This window comes from Triturus cristatus, chromosome 3_2 (genome assembly GCF_964204655.1).
Source record: "Triturus cristatus chromosome 3_2, aTriCri1.1, whole genome shotgun sequence".
Lineage (NCBI taxonomy): Eukaryota > Metazoa > Chordata > Amphibia > Caudata > Salamandridae > Triturus > Triturus cristatus.
The window spans coordinates 452,742,380-452,763,728 of NC_140584.1; the positions used below are offsets into that span (position 1 = coordinate 452,742,380).

Sequence of the window (21,349 nt, forward strand, 5' to 3'; positions counted from 1 at the left end):
GGCGCCTTTGGCCTCGCTTCCATAGGCCTAGGAGTGGAGAGGCACCACATGGAGGGCTGAGACACACTGAAGCAGGGTTCATTTGGTTGGAGCCTTTCTGTCCCTGAGGCACTGATCAGGAGGTCAGACAACTAGCCCTTAAAGTCACTCTGGTAGTCATGGGTTCGAGAAATGGAATAGGGCTCACGCAGTGGGGCAGGTCTCTGAGAGTTCAGGGCAAGTTTCAAGCTCCAGAGTAGTCCTTTCATGTAGGCAAAGCAGTGTTCTGAAGTATACAGCAGGCCACAGCAGCAGGCAGTCCTCTGAGAGTTCTTCCGCAGGTCCAGAAAGTAAACTGAAGAGTGGGTTTGAGGGTCCTATTTTTATACTTGGTGCCTTCTTTGAAGTGGGTGAAGTTTCTAGAGAATTCCCTTTGAAGTGATTGGAATCGTTTGTGTGAAGGCAGGGCACAGCCTATCGATTTGTAAGTGGGGCTGTGCCCAGCTCTGCACCCCCATCTCGCCAGTGATGACCCATCCAGGAACACCTAATCCCTCTATTGTGTGGCTGTCTGGGAGGAATAAATAAAGTCCAACTGCCAATTACACTGCCAACTACATGCTTCATGTGCCCCAGGAACAGGCTGCAGGCACAAAATAGTTAGGGCAGGAAAATAGCTACTTTTTAAAAGTGGCATTTTCAAAAGTTTAGCTAAAAATCAAACTTTATCAATAAATATTGTTTTAAATTACACTTTTTTAGCCAACCAACATGAATTTCCTACCTTATCCCAATCAAAGCTCATTAGATGGGAGGTGTTGTTTGAAACACTGGTGAGCCTGATTGTTGCAGATCTAAACAAAGATACAAACTTACAGAGATACATTCTTTGCATTGTGGAGCCACCGCTCGTGCCGCTCTGAACGTGTACACACTGGGTCTTAGACTGATTGCTTTAACAAGTTATGTGCTCTGGCCAAAGAGATAAGTCTTGCCCATCATGTTATGTCATAACTAGGCTGTCCGGAAATCGGTTACACCCAAATGTTCCCGACAGTACCCTACCGGCTGAAAATCAGCTGACCTGTTTTAAACAGAGTATTGCTGAATTTTAACATTTGCACCGATTGACTACTTGAGGGAGCCAAAGCAGTACAAAACAGAGCTGTACCGAAAACTGCAATCTGGAAGAAGCAAACATTGTGGAACAATACGAGTCACCCCCATTAAATTAGAGGAGACACATTGGTTGGCAAGGTTGGTGGGCGGGGTCAGGTCCTATTGTAATGGCTGTGTGATTATGTCTGGCCCCACACACCTCACGAAACTGCAGATGAAGAAGACGACAACCGCCATTGCTCGAAGACCCAGCAGATACGTTCTGCAATGGAGCTGTTTTATGGGGAAAGGTGGTGGGGCCTTGTTCAGTGGCAGTGGTGCCTTAATTAACCTACACTAATGTCACACACCCTCATCGGCTTAGTATGCATACTGTAGGTGAAGGGTGATTGCCTCCCTCCTGAATTATGGCCTCTGAAACAGCCAAAACTAATTAATGTTGCGCTCCTGGTCCTGGTCACCGGCCTCACTGCAGGCTGTAGATTAGGAAAATAATTTGGAGAGATAATGCAAGGTAAGGGTAGTCTCATACTTACATAAATAACCAAGCATGCTTTCGTATTACTTTAGATTTTCGTCTGCTTGTGACAAAGACCTGTTAAATACTGACACATGCACAATTTGGCACAGTAAGTGCTGAATTGCTCAAATTAGCCTCCATTTTCTAATTTAAAACTTGAACAACCCTAAGTTGTTTGCATTTACCGGGTGTGGTTAATATCTCACCACCATCCAACCAACGTTTCATACAACGCAAACTCAACTTGAAGCTATGGGAGCGCTTTACACGAGCACCAGTTACATTACACAAAATATCCCTGACTTCAATTCTCATCACAGCCATATTGAAATCTTCTTTGGTGCCCTTTTCTCCTGAGTGTCTGCAGAGGGCAGGCTGCCTTGACCAGGTGTGTGGATACTGCCAAGCCAGGATCATATGGTGCGCCCCAAGTGTATTTGCTAGCAAACATCCCCTCCATACGGGCAGGCATATGGATTCCCCAGTGTTTAACCAGGCAGGGCACATTTGTGTGTGATTGCTGTATTCAATGAGTGTGGCACTTTCAGAGAAATCAATAGTAAAAACACCTGCCTCGCGGTACAGAGTACATACTGTAACCCATGCTGCCCCAATGGCGCTTAAACCCCAAACTCGAACCAGACAGCCTGCTCCCTCCTACTCCTCCAATCCCTGAGAGAAGACCCCTTACGCTAGCGAATCAGCTCATGCAATTACTCCTGCCCCACTGCCTTTACATTAAATACATAGATAATTTAAGTTTTTTGCTGTTCTCTGACAGAAGCACAGATGGGAGGAAGGCAAACATAAGGAATATATATATATACACACACATATATATATATATATATATATATATATATATATATATATATACACACACATATATATATATATATATTCACTTAAAAAACCATAGGTTTCACACATGTTATAGTTAGCTGGACATTTCACTCGTAAAAAACCAATGCAATTCCCCCGTTATAGTTACTGCAGGCAACTATAACTCACGCGACCGCAATCCTCTGCTGATGACGTCAGATATTACATCACTGTATTTAGACACTTATTTACCCATGTCTTCTTCCATTAATCTTTAGCTATACATATATTACAAATATTTATATTTGAGAAAGACACATATGTCATCAGTGATGTAATATCTGACGTCATCAGCAGAGGATTGCGTTCCCGTGTTTTAGTTGCCTGCAGTAACTATAACGGGGGAATTTCATTGGTTTTTTACGAGTGAAATGTCCAGCTAACTATAACATGTGTGAAACCTATGGTTTTTTAAGTGAATTTGCAAGGTTTTTTAAATGCTAATTCGTAACTATAACGTGTGTGAAACCTATGGTTTTTTCAGTGAATTTGTACGGTTTTTTAAATGCTAAGTTATGTTTTTACTTTTTATTTTCTTTTCAGGTTTTTCAAACAAAACACATTTTTTTTTTTTTTAAATCGCGAGGTCCTTCTGTGGCCCCCTGACCAAGGCTAGGGGGTCAGGAACTGTCCACTCTGCCCCCTTTTCATGTTCTCCACCTTTGTTTTTCAACCCCTCAGACTGCGAGAGACAACACGACGGCCGACACTTCCTGGTTTCGACCGATTCGAATGTTTACCGACATCTAACAACCAATCAGAATTGCGCTCGCGCACGGCATGGTGCGCGCACAGTGCGCGCACGGTGCGCGCGTATGGATATTGATATGCTTTTAAATGCTATTTTCTCAGGAAATACTGAACAGATTTACACCAGACCTGCAAAAGGCACTTCCTTGACCTTATGGCTACCTCTCTGCCAAATTTCAAGTAATTCTGTTCAGCCGTTCGGGCTGTAGCTGTGTCTAAAGGTCCTATGGAAAAATGCATGGGGAAGACGCGTTTTGGGACCCCCCTTTTTTCTCGGCCCCTACTTGACGAGTCACCCCGAGACTTTCAGGGTAGGAGCTGAACGGAGCGCCCCATTAGTTTTGAAAATTTCGCGAGGATTCGTCAACCAGCGCCAAAGTTATTCAAAATAGAATTTTGAGATTTCCTATGGAAACTCGGTCCTAACTATATACTGGCGACCGCCAGTAGATAATATAGATATATATATATATATATATATATATATATATATATATATATATATATATCCAGCTCACGGGGAGTGTCCAAAAATCGAATCGCAATGGGGAAAGCTACTCTGTGTGCGAGTGCGATTCGATTTTTGGACACTCCCCGTGATCTGGATATATATATATCTATATATATATAAAATATATTCCTTATGTTTGCCTTCCTCCCATCTGTGCTGCTATCAGAGAACAACTGTTCTAGCTCCGCAATGCATGGACGAGCGGGGATCATCTGGCGAGGACCTCTTGGAGAACATCCATAGGAATCAAATCAAGAACACATCATACTGAAGTGCAAAGTGCATATTTATTGATAAGCACATTAAAATCCAGAAATTACTCGTACATAGTGCCTGCCACTGACGCGTTTCGCTCACATTCGCGAGCTTAATCACGTGACACGCTTGAGGACGGGAAGTGCTAAATACAAAAAGATGCTCTATTTCCTGTAAAAAGGTGACTACAATGTGCATGACAACAAAAACAGACATAAAATACTATACAGTGCAGAGAAACTACCAACAGTTCATTATACAAACGGAATTGTATATATAAAGTCCAAAGATTATGTCTGCAAACTATCACATTGATGACAAAAATCACATTGCTTATAACATTTCAGCATAAACGATCTGCACTATTATATTTATAAACACAATACATCTGTAAGAGTACATTGAAATTACCAACATGAATATGTGTGCTGACAATTCCCGATTCTCATAGATTCCTCTCGCATGTATCAGCCAGTTACCAGTGCATTTTTTAATACAAGCAACAGCATGCAAATGTCCACAATGATCGAATAGATAGGAAGTTATGTAAACACATATTTTCGATAGACTGTCATACCGGGCAATGTAAAATTAATTGTACCTACTAAGATACTGAAGGGACTTTAGCTAAAATGCAAGTGCAATCTTGACTATTACAGTACTGAGGATACAATAAGAGCCACTGATAAAGTGCAAGTGCATTGGAGTATCAGAGAACTGAGTGATTAGAGATGTAAAATAATGTGCAAGTACTCCAGCTGGAAAAAAATTAGAACAGCTTTCAAACACAAAAGGTCTATGTGTTATTATGGAAATGTGCAAATTAGCGTATTGATCAGCAATGTGCAAAATAACGCAGATTCAAATATATGCCTGTAATAGGTCTGGATGAGAGCTGTCTGGTCTAACATTCGACATAGCTACCTAATAGGTCTGCAAGTGCTCTAGTGCCTGTAAATATAAAAAATAGTGCAAAAACTTCTAAGACTTAAATACCGAAATTGAATGAAGCAGCTAGTAAAGTCTGTTCAAGCCTGAACAGACAATCTTAAAATGCCATTAAATGACAGACGGCAAACATAGAAATACATAGTAAAATACATATTTACACAAAATCAACTGCATCTCATCAAAGTTTATTTCTCAATTAGATATCGATAACTATAGAAATGATCTTTATGCTATATGGAAATCGGAATACACATAGTGAATCATAAGAAATTATAGAGGTCCTTGATGTTATTGAGGCAATTAGGCATTTTGGTATCGAGGGACAGTATAAAGTGAGTCTTCAGCAGACGGAGAGTTTTTTCACAATTCCCACCCCGTCTGGAAATGGGAACTGCCCTTAGAACAGTGTATTCAAGGTCCTTGAGTTTATTATCGTGAACCAGTTTAAAATGCTTAGCTACTGGATAGTTAGGGTCCGAGTTGACAATGGGCCTCACATGCTGTAAAATACGCTTATGTACGGGGAGTTTCGTACTCCTGATGTAGTCAAGACCACAAGTATAGCGGAGTTTGTATATAGCAAATTCCGTACGGCATGTCAAGTGTTCCTTGATAGGAATTCTTTTGTTGTTAAATGTCGTGGTATAATCAACACTGTTGGTAGCAAAAGTGCTCATGCGGCAGGAATTACACTTATAGAAGCCCTTTTTAGCCAACCAGGTGGTTTTAGGAATGATTTCTGGGCTTGATTTAACAAGTGCATCCCTCATAGAGGGTGGCCTTCTGAATGTAATAGCAGGTGTTTCTGGCAGAATAGATTTAAGTGTAATGTCTGTTAGTACAATGGGCCACTGAGAATATATAATGGTGCGTATCTTGCTTTCCTGTCAATTAAAGGTAGTGATAAATCTCACATTCTTTTTGTCGGTCTCTACATCAGGATTAAGTAAGGCAAGAGACATTGCCTGATCTTTTTTAGAAATAAGTAATTCCTCCCTAGCTGGCAAGTTAGTTTTCATGAGTGCTTGGTTCAGAATATCTTTAGTGTAACCTCGCTCAAGGAAACGAAGAAAGGCCTCATGTTGGCATGTAGTGCATTCTGATTCCTCACTGCAAATATGGTGAAATCGAAGGAATTCGCTGTACGGGATGCTGCGGATTGTATGGTGGGGGTAGGCACTATCTGCATGCAGAATAGAATTCCCTGCAGTGACCTTACGATGTCATTTGGTATGCAATTTGCCCTCACTGACATACAGAGACACATCAAGAAATTCGACATTGGAATCATCGATATTGGAAGTAAATTTCAGATTCAAATCATTAACATTGATGGAATCAACAAACTCACTAGCCGATTGTCTGCTCCCCTTCCATATCTTACAGATATCATCAATGTAGCACCAAAAAAACATTACGTTATTAACCCATTCTGTCTGGTAATTGGCCCTGAGGACATGCTCCTCCCACCAGCTCACATGCAAGCATGAATAGCTGGGGGAGAAGCATGCCCCCATCACCACACCTCTCAGCTGCTGGTAGATTTCACTGCCAAATACAAAATGGTTATTTTGGAGGCACAGTTCAATCATTTTCATCAGCATGATATTGTGTTCTCTCATTCTTATTCCTATTTCCGAAATATAGTATTTCACAGCTGACAGACCGTCTGTGTGGTTAATGCTAGTATATAATGATTCAATGCCCATTACAACTAGTAGATAGTCCGGCTGCCATGATACATTCTTGATTTTATTCAGAAAGTCAGGAGTGTCCTTAACAAAGGATGGTAAAGCAGAGACAAATGGCTGAAGAAAATGGTCCACATATTTAGAGATTTTTTCCATTAGACTTTTCTGTGCAGATATAATTGGCCTACCGGAAAAGGAACTGTTTTCTTGTGTACTTGTGGCATAAAATACAAAATTGGTGTTACAGGGAATTCCACTTTCAAAAAATTCAGTTCACCTTTGGTTAGTAGGCCATATCTTTTCCACTGTATCAAGCATTGAGTCACCTTCTCTTGGACCATGTGCATTTCTTGTCTGGAAGATTTTCTGTAGCAAGATATATCGGCTAGATGTCGATTGGCTTCTGCAAGTAATTGATCTTTATGCCATAGCCCAACATTGCCGCCTTTATCAGACTTATTGATTATGATGTACTGTTTTTTCTTTAGTTTGTTCATCAAAGTATGATATTGATTATTTTTTTAATTTCTGCTTTTATGCTTGGAATTGACATTGAGGTTTAGTTGTTTTAACTCATCAATTACTCTTTCACTGAAAATCTCAACAGCATCTCTTTGCATTAGAGGTTGAAAGGTAGATGATGGACGGAACGGACTTGATGCTGGTAGGTTAGTGTTGATGCCCATTGTAACACCTCTTGGGTGGACACATTACAACCAATCTCAGGTTCTGTGTCAGAGTTGATGGACGGTTTGGAGCAACGGAACATCCCTTACTTGTAGAGTCCCCTTAGTAATAGTGTCAGTTGATATGACAGGAACAGAAGGAGAGTATTTATTGAGTTGGAAGAATTTCATCAACTTGATTTTCTTGATGATTTTAAACATATCTGTTCTCGTTTGATTATAAGAGAACGTGTTAGTGGGACAATATGTAAGCCCTAGATTGAGAATTTGAATTTCTACATTCATAAGTTTTTCATCGGTCAAATTAATTACTGTTTTGTTGGAAATGTATTTTGATTTCCCCATTTCTGTCCCCTGTACCCTCTGTTGGAACCTCTTGTGGCATTTGATCTGCCTCTACCTCCTGTTCCGGTTGAGATTTGTCCTTGTTGCCCTTGCTGCGGATGAGGATTTCTCGGTCGCAAGGTTTGTCTCTGATCCTCTCTGATAACATTCAATTCCTCAGCTGGTGATATTTTGTTGATATTCATTGCTGTAATATTAAGCATAGTACGTCCGTTATCATCTGAATATCATCTGAATCACTGTTGGAAGTCACGGAGTCAATATCTGAGTCCATAGTAGCTGTTGGGTTTGCACCAGAAGTTCCTGCCTCAGCCTCTGGTGTTTGGCTGGCAAGTGCTTGACGCTTGTAATTGTCAAACTTTTTTGAGAACGTGAAAATCCGTCCTGTTGTATAATCATTGAGGTCACGGGTAAATTTATAGGCTTTACGAATTTTTATGGTATCCTCATGTTTTTTAATTCGTATATCAATGTCTGCCCGACCTTAAGCGACCAGATCTTTGTCTCCAGTTGTGTCAAGTAACCCATTAATGCGTTCAATTTCCAAGAGAATCGCTTCCGTATCGATTTCAGCGTACTTAATAAGTATATGGACCATGTTCATAGATGCTTGAAGGTTGTTATCCGCCCATTCTTTCAGCATAGCATGGTTGGGTTTCTCAAAGGTAGGTGCAATGAGAACCCGCAACCCCCTTGGTACGCGATTGGCATCTCTGTATTTTTCCAGGCTTTTCTTTTCCCACCACTTAGTGAGCTCATTTCTTAGAAGTGTCTCTAGTGATTTTAAAAGCGACCTTGTGTCATTGTTGCCAGAATGACTGTTGGCTGGTGTTTGTGCCGTATGAACATTATGCAAATTAAGGAAAAGCGCTTCAGCTGCAGCTTCCCTATCTCGAAGCGCATCATTGGTAGATATGTTGTAGGAGAAAATAGCGCTGTATGTGCACCGCTTGTGTTGCTGAGTACTGTCCTGCTGTAAAGGCGTTCAATCCCACAACCAAACTAGTCAAGCAACGAGGATAATAGCAGAAATCACTCTTACCGGCAAAAGGGCCGTGGTCCCCACAGGTCCTCCGACTCCGTGTGTTCTATGGCCGCCCAGCCGATATCCGAGCGAAACGCTATTCCATACGTAATTGCACAGTTGGGGGGCGCAACTTCGGCTTACTCTTTCCTGAGTGAAACGCGATGCGTTTGGAACGCAACGTCTCAAACACAGATGGCTGACGTTAGCTGTGCCACTTGAAGTGGGAGGATCCAAGAATCCGGAGTCAGCCTGCCCCGGCTACCAGAATATCGAAAAACTGTTCCAGCCCCGCAATGCATGGACGAGCGGGGATCATCTGGCGAGGACCTTGGAGAACATCTATTGGAATCAAATCAAGAACACATCACACTGAAGTGCAAAGTGAATATTTATTGATAAGCACATTAAAATCCAGAAATGACTCGGACATAGTGCCCGCCACTTACGCGTTTCGCTCACATCCACGAGCTTGATCACATTACATGCTTGAGGACGGGAAGTGCTAAATGCAAAAAGATGCTCTATTTCCTGTAAAAAGGTGACTGCAATGTGCATGGCAATAAAAAACAAAATAAAAATACTATATAATGCCGAGAAACTACCAACAGTTCATTATACAAACGGAATTGTATATATAAACTTCAAAGATTATGTCTGCAAACAATCGGATTGATGACAAAAATCACATTGTTTATAGCATTTCAGCATAAACGATCTACACTTATATATATATATATTTTTTAAATTGTATTTATATAGCATCTACAACCCCTGACGAGACATTGAATTGGTGTTTTCCAGTTCCCAAAACCCTCCTCTTCCCAACATTAAACTTCAGAGTTCAGTTGTATCTTTATAAGTGTAAACTGTAGATGTCATCACTAAGTGGCGGAAAATTTCTTAAATGTAACATGCCTACGGTGTTTACAGAAATACAAATCACTCCCTTCATAACCCACTATATTAGAAGGCCCAACACTAGAGACTGTGTAAGACAATAAAGAGCATTAATGAATTTTCCAAATGTGTTATTATAATCGCTGAGTATTCAGCATTACAGTCAAAGAATAATTTTAGCATTAAAGCATTGGCAAAATCAAACTTCATAGTTACCACAGCGAGTATCAGGCATTTCCAGGTCCCGAGATAAGATGAGATACCCACCCCAAGACTGACTCCAATGAGCCACTATCCTAACGCTTTACATAAAAATGCACTCCAGGTAAAACTCTAATACAAGTTATTAGTTAGTATGCACGGATGGTCTCAAAGAATGATACCATGTGGGTTCCATGTTTGAATGCTTGCTACTTGGTAAGCAAGGAAATGTTGAGGAACAATTCATGAAATTTTATTTACAATGCATGAGAAATGGCTTGCATAGAAATGTCCCTTCCCCAACCATGGCATTTGAAGTCAATGAAGCCTCATTGTGGTACTCTGCGCAAGTTCTGGATCCCTTCCACTAAGGAGAATTTTCTTCAGACTATGAAAAGTACTTCTTCATTTTTTACCACTTCAATAACTCTGAGGGCTCATGCACCCAGTTCAACGCATATGTTGCAGAACCTGTCCCAGAGTTTCGCAATCTTCAGGTGCACCAGTATTGGCATTGAAAGCTATGTCAGTGGCCAGGTTTAGAAAATTGTGTACTGGTTGTTTTGGCGTTGCCCGTCTCAAGGGCCAATGTTGACAGGGCCTTTTCACAGATAAATGTTTGCATGGGTAGGAAAGAGCGAGCATGCAGTACCCAAAACTCACTGAAGAAGTATTGTATGGTGTACTACAATAAGTTTGATCTGTAGAAATTTATTTGGTCCTCATATACACAGTAGGTATGCTGTCTATATACCATGCACTATGAGTGCAGAAAGCAAGCAATAAAAGCAAAGTGTTCCATAAACACCAGAAAAACACTGTTTCTGTTGTTTTTAATGGTGCGAAAATGTGTAACCACTGATAACCACAGTGTTGTAAAGTTATTGATATCACTGGAAAACACTGAAAATACCCCAACAGAATTTACCAAAACTAGAAACTGAAAACAGGAAAGCCTAGTCATAACTCATTTAGGTAACAGGCTATGCTTTCACCACCACTTGCACCATTTTAATGAGATTTATTTGGTTTCTCCGCCCCTTTGAAAAACAATTAAAAGAGCTAAACCTGGCCAGCGTTCTGAGACTTTTAAGAAATGTGACCGGCAATGCGTGCCCGGCATTGAAGAGGGACTGATTTATCTATCGCCCCTGTTTCCAATATAGCTCCATTTACAGAAGGTGGTGCTTACACACTGGTGAATCTGCATAACTTTAACACATTTTACATTACACACGTTTGCATACATATAGCAGGATTTCTTTGCCCCATAGATCATTAATATTGTCTGGGTGCAACATGGTTGCGGATTTGACGAATGGTTGAATTTTTCTTTACCTTGCTAGATCCTTAGAGACACAATTCCGACAGAATAAAGGCATGTCCTTGTCTTGTACAGTTTTTTATTATGCCCAGTGATTCTCCCAGAGTCGATAAAAGGGTGAGTTTAAGAGACTTTTTTATGAAATAGACACTGGTTATCCTTTATTTAAACTGTTTTGCCCTATTGATTTATTTGGGCTGCCACACCACTTGAATTTAAATAAATGGTTAGGTTTAGTTTGTGGGGGAGAGGATGAGTCAGGGTTTGTGCCTCGGTGTCAGCTTAACATCCTGTGATTCTGGGCAAATCACATAATCTCCAGAGTACACATGAACAGCGCCTGGATACCATCAGAGGCGATAAGCAGTGCAATATAAATCTACCAAATAATAAATAAATAAAATACTAAATTCATTTTTGGAGTCAGGATTTATGGCTAAGTCGCATCTGCAACTGTGAGACATTTTCTTACATCCGCATAGCATCCTCATTAGAGGTCACCCATGTGAAGAAACAATCCTTGGGCGCACAAAATTCAGTTACTTGCGAGATGCAAATGCCATGAGGACTTTGGTTTTCACCTAATTCATTTAACTGGCATTAACTGTTAGCACTCAATATTCAGTCATTTACCACAACATTCCTTTCTACAGACTCAAGTGACACCGCTTCAGATCACCTTTTGAAACTCTCACCAAACCACAAGAACTACAGTCAGTGCTGGTTTTAGTACCCTAGCTGGTAAGGGTCAAGGCTGGGATGCACAACTTTGTCCAAGTAGACATACAAATCATTTTAACATAATTTGTTTCTTTGAAGCTTGCTAGTCCTATATGAGCCACAATGATGCTATCCCTGAAAAGTTAATGCACACATCCTTGATTTAGAAATCTTTTTCCACAGTCCAATGGTATGTCATTCGACCAGACTATGTACTTCATTAGTATATACATACACTTACAAAATGTAAGTTGAACTGACATGTGATTCTTTCATTCCCAGGTGTCTCCTCTGTATATTTTGCATCCTGAAGAAGACAAAAATGGGAGTGATTGCTTTACCATGCTAAATGTCTTTGTCAGAATCATGTAAATACTTGCATTATGAATAGAACTTGCACACTATTCAGTCACTTTATCAATTTCACTGCACCATCACATTTTTAAGAGTACCTTATTAGAAGATTGATTCAGGAAATTGAGTCCTTTTTAGAAATAATACATTTCCATTGCAAAATACCAATAAATTAGTGTATCGCATTTAAAAACCTTATTAGTTAGGGTTTTTCTACACCTGTTGCCATGGGAATCAAGTGCTACACTTTCCCCCTAAGAAACCATTTGTGTCTTTATTATTTGTCCTACCCATTCCCAGGTGTCTCCTCTGTATATTTTGCATCCTGAAGAAGACCCAAATGGGAGTGGTTGCTTTACCATCCTAAATGTCCTTGTCAGCCTCATGTAAATACTTGCATTATGTATAGAACTTGCACACTATTCAGTCACTTTATCACTTTTTCTGTACCATCACATTTTTAAGAGCACATTGTTAGAATATTGATTTAGGAAATTGAGTTCCTTTTAGAAATAATACATTTCCATTGCAAAATAACAATAAATTAGTGTTTCGCATTTAAATACCTTATTAGTTAGGGTTTTTCTACACCTGTTGCCATGGAAATCAAGGGCTACACTTCCCCCTAAGAGACCATTTGTGTCTTTATTATTTGTCCTACCCAGGTCCCAAGGTTACTGGGTTGCCCCTTATTTCTTAACTTTTCCTAATCAAAGGTTAGCACTTAATAAACATAATAAGCAACCCAATGTGATCATATGGGAGATGTAGGCCTCATAGTAATGAAAAAAGAACTCAGGAATTTTTCACTACCAGGACATGTAAAACCTAAAAGTACACATCCAACCTTTTCATTGCAATGTACCCTGTCCCATTGGCTGCTTAGAGCCTACCTTAGGGGTGACTTATATGGGATAAAAGGAGGTTTAAGGCTTGGCAAAATGTTTATTTTTCAAAGTTGAAGTGGCAGTTGAAAACAGTTTAAAACATTCAGGCTACCATGTCAGATCTGGAACATGTTTTCAGGGGCTACTTAAGTTGATGGCACAATGAGTGCTGCTGGCATTCTAAGTAAATCAAATATGCAAATCAGGTGTAAGCCAATCTTACCATGTTTTAGGGAGTGAGCTGAAGCTCTTTAGCACTCATAAAGCGAGCAAAAACAAATTCAGAAAAATAGGAGGGGGAAGGTAAAACATTTGGTGTAAGACCAAACAAATCCAAGTGATATTTCAAGCTTGAAAGAACACAGCACACATATGAACCTTTCATTTTGATAATTTCCACTGGAAGAACAGAGTTTTCAATTGTGTTTGATTGTATCATAGGAATGGGTTGCCCTAATCTTTTGTGGGAGGGCTTTCCAGACCATGTGAGAAAATCATACATGCTTTCTTCATTGTTTAATGGGGAATGATTAACCATTCGCAAACTTGGTATACAAGTAAATTTTGATTCCACAATAAATGTCATTACCATTAGTACTGCATAAAAATACTTTGTTTTCAGTTCTTACCTATCAGTCTTATATGCAATATGTTCAGATTTAGCTTCAGTAATGTCCTATTTTACTGTTTTTGCGTCAATGCTACATTTAGACATGCTTAGCTGTATCATTTATCTTTTTGGCACAAATGTAGGAAGGCCCCTTGGATCTCACAGTGGAAGGAGGAATTGATTCACCGGTTGGAAAAATAGTCGTGTCAGCTATTTACGATGGTGGAGCTGCAGACAAGCATGGTGAGCGTTAATGCGTATTTTACAATTTAGAAATCTCACTTGTTCAACTTAAGGGCTTCATGGAATCTATTGAAGTTTGCACTCACAGTTTTGATTGGAGATCAGGGTTGGTATGTGTTAGTGGTGGGATTTGCCTGGCTTAGGTGTATACCCCTAAGCCAGGCAGAACCCACCACTCTAGTCAGGGCAAGGGAGTTACAAACCCGAGATAACACCTGCTCACCCCCATGGTAGCTTGTCACGGGCAGTCTGGATTATCCCAGAGGCAATGTGTAAAACGTTTGCTCAATACACTCACACCTTGGACACAATAAATGCACCACAAAAGAGATTCCACACAGTATCATATAAAGATACGTTTCTGTATTGCATATAAACATGGACCAAAACAAAATGAACCAATAATTACTTTGCCAACTAGGCAATTGTCATAACATCACAGTTAGTGCAATAACATAAAAGCTTATGTGTTGCACATCATAAAAATACCATCACTGTACATATTATGCGGATCCTAAATCAATGCTCGTAATCTTGTCAGGACAAAGTAAGAACGGCATATATCATAACATCAGGGAATGAAATGCAGCAGCAACACTCATGAATGGGAAATCGCATGAATCCCCAAACATCATCATGAATACAGTCATCACATGGATACCTGCACACCTGCGCTTCTATCATATATTATGTGGTAAACACGGTGAGCCTCTGTGGGTAGAAATGCAACTGTAGACTGTAGGCCACAGGAACACCGGTGCACCTACCACATGAAGTACGCTAACTTCTACTTTTCTCCCATGTTATTGGGAAGTCAGAATAGAGATTGGGGCCTCGGTCGAGGCTTTACCTCTCCACAACACAAGATCCAGTGCCCCCAGACACATGGGCCCCCCACTTCAGACTCTTCCCAACGGGAGAAGTGGGATGCATAATTTACCAGGCCATTGCTGGAGACCTCACCGGTTTCTTCCCCTATGTTTAAGGAATCTATGCCACTGCCCACAAACAAACAGTGCAGTGACCAGTACCAGGCCATGCAGGCCCCTAGGTGTGTCTTTCAGACTCAGGCAGGCTGGGTAAAGTTGGCGCGCCGCATGACTCCTGCCTCGGGGAACGGCCCGGTTGTGCTGGTGTGGTGCTGGTTCCAGGTTGCTTTGGCAACCCTTCGGAGCTGAAGGACGCTTTCCTTGAAGACGGGGCCCCACTGAAGGGTTCTCGATGGGAGCTCCAGGATCCTTCAGCGAGGGCTTCTTACTGCAGGGTGATGTGATGGAAACTTGCCGCGCAGGTGCGATGCACGGAAAAATCCAGGTGTGCTGGGTCGATGCGGGGGCGAAACGTGCGCAACCTATAAAATGTAAGTGCACCCCACCTCCCTCTCTCCCAGCCCAAGAAGACAATTCATTATGAAGATGCAACCCTGTTACTCCTTACCCTTCCTGTGTGATGGCTGTCTGGAAAGTATGCATAAAGCCCAGCTGTCACTCTACCCTAGACATAGATTGGAGTCAGGCTGCAAAGCACAAACAGTCATAAGCACAGTGAAATGCCCCTTTTCTATAAGTGGCATTACTACCATAGTAATGAAAAATCAACCTAAACCAATAAAAAGGATTCTTAACCGCTATTCCAAAGGTACCAAACATGGCACAGCTGCTCCTTTCAGATCAGCAATTACCATTGAAAAACATATCGGGGAATTCCCAATGCAAAACTATGAGAGGAGCAGCACTCACAGCAAGGAGAAACCAAATAGGCTGTTTGTCGCTACCAGGGCATGCCACACAATGAGGGCACATGTCCTACCATTTACCTACACAGCACCCTGCCCATAGGACTACCTACGGCCTGCCTTAGGGGTGACCTATGTGTAATAAAAAGGAAGTTTCAGATTTGGCAAGCAACTTTAAATGCCAAGTCAATGTGCCAGTTAACTGCGCACTCAGACCTTGCAGTGGCAGGCCTGAGACAGGTTTTAAAGGATACTTCTGTGGGTCCCACTAGTAGCATTTAATTTACAGGCCTTGGTTATATGGGATACTACTGTCCAAGGGACTTACAAGTAAATTAAATATGCCACACAGGTGTAGACCAATTATACCATTTTTAATGGAGAGAACACATGCACTTTACCACTGAATAGCAGTGGTAAACTGCCCAGAGTCCTAAAGCCACAAAACAGGTCAGAAAACATACAGGAGGAAGGCTAAAAGTTTGGGGATAACCCTGCAAGAAGGGCCAGGTCCAACAGTATGCCCGTGTGTGTATTTGGGTGTTGCACCATCTGTTTTTTACTTCCATGACTGCAAAGGTCTGACATATTGCAGTGCCACCTGTGCTGTTAGAGACCCTCCAGTTGACGGGAAAAGAATTGTTAATGTACTTTCAATAAGGCATGGCTGTTTGTCTTGTTTAGAGAACTGAAGTACCAGTAGCCTGCTACAGAGATGGAGTTGAAATAGTGACCCTCACATCTCCAACAGATAATTGCACGGCATCTCTCCAAAAATAATGACACGTTCTGTGTGACACTTACAGTGTAATTAACAATGCATGGCCTGGAATACCGCAGCAGCATGACATGGTGACTGGCTGTGGTACATACATGGACTGTCAATCATCGCACTTCTGATTGACAGTACATGTATTTTGATAGAGCCAATCATATTCACATATTAGAGTATTAAGTGTAGGTTCAGTTTGCATGACAGTTGCCACAAACATTTACTACCCGATAAATATATATACATTTCCAGAGTATTCAGAATAAGAAGCAAAAAAAATCTGATCAATTGGCGTGGAAGGTGTGTAATAATGATAATGTAAAATGAAAAGCTTTTTTTACAGTTTCCTCATTCATGAACGCAAAGTAACTAGAGACACAGCAATGTTTTATTAAAGTACAGCACACTCTAATTGATTCCCCATAGGCATATATGATATCTGGTGATTTTAATGCTAACTCTGAATCTTAAAATGGAACGAATCAAACAGCTGATTAGAAGACCATAAAGTGAAGTCCAAAATGATTAAAGGCTATTTAGAAAATCTGAACTTGGTTATATGCCTGGCTTAGTTTTTTTCAAGTTTTTTTATCACCAAGATTTTAATGATACATCTCCAAATGTAACAGCATGTGTATAGAAATTAAAGGGCATATTATCAAGGACGGCGTTAAAAATTATCGCCGATGTGAACATAGGCTTCTATTGGAATTCTCCAGGCCATATTATCAAGTCTATTATCACCGCTTTAGCAGCAGTTTTCTGCCGCTAAACCGGCGATAATTTTAACAGCATCCTTGATAATATGCCCCCAAGCCACTTCGTACATCAAGCAGAATTCACATTATGCTGTACAAAGGATACAGTAATATTCTCCTAAGTTTTGATTTTAAAATATAACAAACCCATAATTCCTACTATCCCACCCCATTTCCTATAGTCCAACTAAGCCATAATATTATCTGATCATCCCTAAGGGGCTCAATAAAAGAATACAGCCAATAGGGAGAAAATAATAAGCAGTGTGCTAATTACAGGAACCGCAATATTGACATATGCGTAGCAATGACTGTGTAGAATATTGGCATAAACAAAAACAGTATATGAATGGTTAGAAGGAATGTATGGAGCACAATCGTCGTTTTTACTGTGGGCTTTAAACTCCTCCACTAGTAAATCCCACGCTTCTATGAAGTGTTTTCTCAAACCAGCTCGCTCCTCCCTGCAGAGGTGTGCACTTTCAGGTGTAAGCCAGGGGATTAAAGCTGTGCTCCATTCCTCCAATGAGGGAGAATGAGGGGCCTTGCATTTCCAATTCATCATATTTATTTTAGCTAAAAGTATTGCATGGTCAATGATTATATGCTAGGATTAGTTAAATATTGGTATGATTCAAGATTTGTTTTAAATATTTGATCGTTTGAAATTATAAATTCTGAAAATTTAACATTTTCCTAACAACACATCATTATTCCACTGAGAAGCGATTTCTTGTGAATGATATGAGACAGAATAACCGTGATCATAAATAGTTAGGCGTAGATTAACCAAGACAAAAAAAAAATCAGTAAATGGCAGGCATTGCTGGTCAGTGTGTGCCCTACCCGATATTTAGGGTGCCAGCTGCCACTGTTAAGTGGAATAAAGACTTAAAGTGCACATGTCTGCAAATCCATATAATTGTGTATGGTTTTTAAGTCTTATGGTTATAATATTTCGTGAGATGGAAGAATCTCGGTATTTTAATGTTTATTTTAAAACAAGAACATAAACATTTGAAAAGCCCAACTGTAGCCTTGAATGCCAATTTCCAACTTCAATATTTATTGCATTTGGCATATTTATACCTCTGTCTGCAATTTAGTTTGGAATTGTGTGATAAAGCATCTAGGAAATGGCTTAAAAAATGAGGATAGAATGTGCTTTATCTGCTATACTTATGTGAAAACATACTATTGCGCCTAGATGTAAATCTATGCTGATTTGCTACTCCCCATTTCTCCCCCCTTGGTGGAACCTTTTGCAAACGTATAAGGGTGTACAATTTCTTCTGGAATTTCTTGCACATAGGGGGAATTGTCCACTACCCTGGCAGACATCTCCCTATTGGAAAGTAAAGAGACGAATATTAAAGTACATTATTCTTTAAAAAAAAAAAAAAAGCATATTTTACCATAAAAATAAATGTTAAAACATTGAAACTATTTATTATAAAATGAGAATATTAAAATAAAATGTTCCATTAAATTTGCATACAATTATTAATCAAACATCATTTTTTTAATTTCTAAATAATATATTGTAAACAATAATTAAAAAAAAATTCCTTTTATTTTTATTTTATATGTCTACATTTTTATTAAAAGCTTTGTTAAACAGTTGAAGTATGTTATAGTTAGATGTGATAAAATGATCTGTTTTCGTTTACAAAAATCCTTAGAAATTCACAGAAAAAAACAAAGGTTTAAGTGACATTATAGTTAGGTCAACATGTTGGTTACAACATTGTTTGAACTAAAAAAACACAGAAATTCACCCAACTATAACTTGCACCCCTACCATGCACTGCTTATGACCTCACATATTACATCATTCATTACATATTCTATTGCATAAATTATGACCTCACTGATGACATCTCAAATTACATTATTTATGACATCACTGATGACATCACCCACACTTCTTTTGTCCACATAGCTCTAGAGAACAGGTACACCATTAGAGCTTTGAAAGTAATAGCAAAATAGTTCAGAGCAATATGAAGTAGAAGTACCATTACTTCTTTTATAAGTACCACGCCCATAGGTGAAGTAAACTTGTGTTATGTGCAACATTGACCCTATACCATGCATTTCATGGGTAGCCACGTTTATGTTGACTATCAACCACGGATAAAAGTGTAACCTGTACTGCACACAGTGTTTAATCTGTATAGAAAGGCTCAGGTAAAACCAAGTTCCTCCAGATACTCAAGCCTAGTTACATAACTAATGTCCTACTGCAGACAGTCTTTAGTTGCATCAAACCCCTTACAGTCACTGAACTTACAGTAATAAAGTGGATATGAAAAGAAAAGTGGGTACTGTAAACAGTGTTTACTCTATGGAGAGAGTTCACTCTGTACTGCACTGTTTGCAGACAGTGAAACTCTCATGAGAAATACACCACAGAGTATTAAAAAGTATCTATTAACAACAATGTACACTCAATACACAACTTGTCCAAATAGAGACTATTCACTTAAAATAACACAGATGGGGGGTGTTGACCAGCAAGATGGCTGACTAGACGCGTCTTCCGTTGGCTCCCGTCGTGATATCAATAATCCTTACACATCCTGCAGAATCCGATCCCCAAAAGCAGATCAGCGCCTTTGCATTGTGGGGAGTCCAGAGGACTCCAGGGCGCCCCCAATTACTTTGGTCAAGGCTGACCAAGCCTGAGCCTTGTGGCTCCCTAAGCCACACTGCTGGGTGCAGCCGGCGATTGTTTTCTCCGGAAGAGAAGGCATGCAGCTGTGACTCCTGCGAAGCAAGGGGACCCAAGCTAGACATTCTACTCATGGGCTGTGAGTGGTGCCAATGTAGCTGCAGTGTTCCCCCTTTTGCTTAAATAAACTGAAAATTAAGGGGGCCTGAGCCAGCGGCGGCCGTAGAACAAGGACTGATAATGCCCCAGAGGCTCACTGCTGAAGTGACGCCTGGGGCAGGGGAAAAGGCCACAGAGCTGCCGAAAGACCCTTTGGTGCAGAAGAGGGAGGATTGTGAGCATGGGCAGCCCCCTGTCCCTGGCAGCCCGCTCTGGGAGATGTCCCCTAGGCTGCGTGGAAGGACTGCCGGTGGTGACCGACAAGGGGCGGTCAGAGTAGGTGAGCTACGCAGCGGCGAGATCCTATTTTGTCCTAAGAGAGTCCTGCGTACGTGGGGAGCCTAACACATCCAGAACCAATGTTCAGGTCAGAGTGTCAGAAATTGGAATCAGGGGATTCCTGAGACTGTTCTGTGATAGCCCAGACGAGCCTATATTAAGCCATAGTCGCTCTGTTCAGGCCCTGATGGGGGCAGAGGTGGCCTATGTAATATAATATCCTAAGTGAGGAGGTGTTTTCTGATTGTCATGCTGCAGCCGCACTCTTTTAATGAGATGACTGCTTAGTGAAACCAGATGGGCTCTGATACCCTTGGGGAGACACCGTGGGTTCAGTAATATGACAGTAAACAAGGTCCCACCCACCAAAACCACCGAACAAATCTGGGGGGACAGTGGCATGCTAATTGGGGGGACCGGTACCCTGCTGCTGTGACCTCGCTAAAACATCTGTTTGGATATTTCCCACCCTGAACGGTGAGTGTTGACTGCATTGGCGTGCATGGCGGGGTGAGCTGAGGTGGACTGGGCATCTGGCCTTTCTTGTCGCATGGCCTAGCGCCTACAACCCAGGACCATATGAATTGAGGCTGGAGTTGCTAAGTTGTGTCTTGCTGTGGCTGGGGAAAAGAGCCTCCCTGATTACTCCGGAGGGAGGATCTGATGGACAGACTGGAGCCTGCTAGCACTACAAGGCTTCTTTCCTACAACCAGCTGAGCTAGGTCGAGGTGTCGAATTGGGGGGCAGTGGAGCAGAACATTATATTATGTTCGATTACCGAGTGAAGCCTGAGGTGGAATCAACTGGACACACCCTTTACTGCCCCCCAGTGTTCCTCCTCTCGTTCAACAGTGGATAACACCCCACTTGGCAACTGAGAGCTGACCTCCTCCATACTATGGGAAAGAACAGGGGCCACAAGATGATGCAAGAAAACAAAATTGACCAATAAATGGTCCCAGGCCACAAACTGTCAGACACGACTCAGGAGGAGAGATCTGTCCCGAACTCTCCGGTGC

The 21,349-nt window shown here is 40.9% G+C and overlaps 1 protein-coding gene across 2 annotated transcripts in view; it reads left to right on the forward strand.

Moving 5' to 3' along the window:
* USH1C (USH1 protein network component harmonin) overlaps window positions 1-21,349 on the forward strand; it is a 739,024-nt gene that overhangs the window by 627,825 nt on the left and 89,850 nt on the right. For both annotated transcript variants that reach the window (XM_085648065.1, XM_085648066.1), the window contains one exon: window positions 13,853-13,952. In XM_085648065.1, the coding sequence (XP_085504191.1) occupies window positions 13,853-13,952 (100 nt within the window). The remainder of the gene's footprint in view (window positions 1-13,852; window positions 13,953-21,349) is intronic.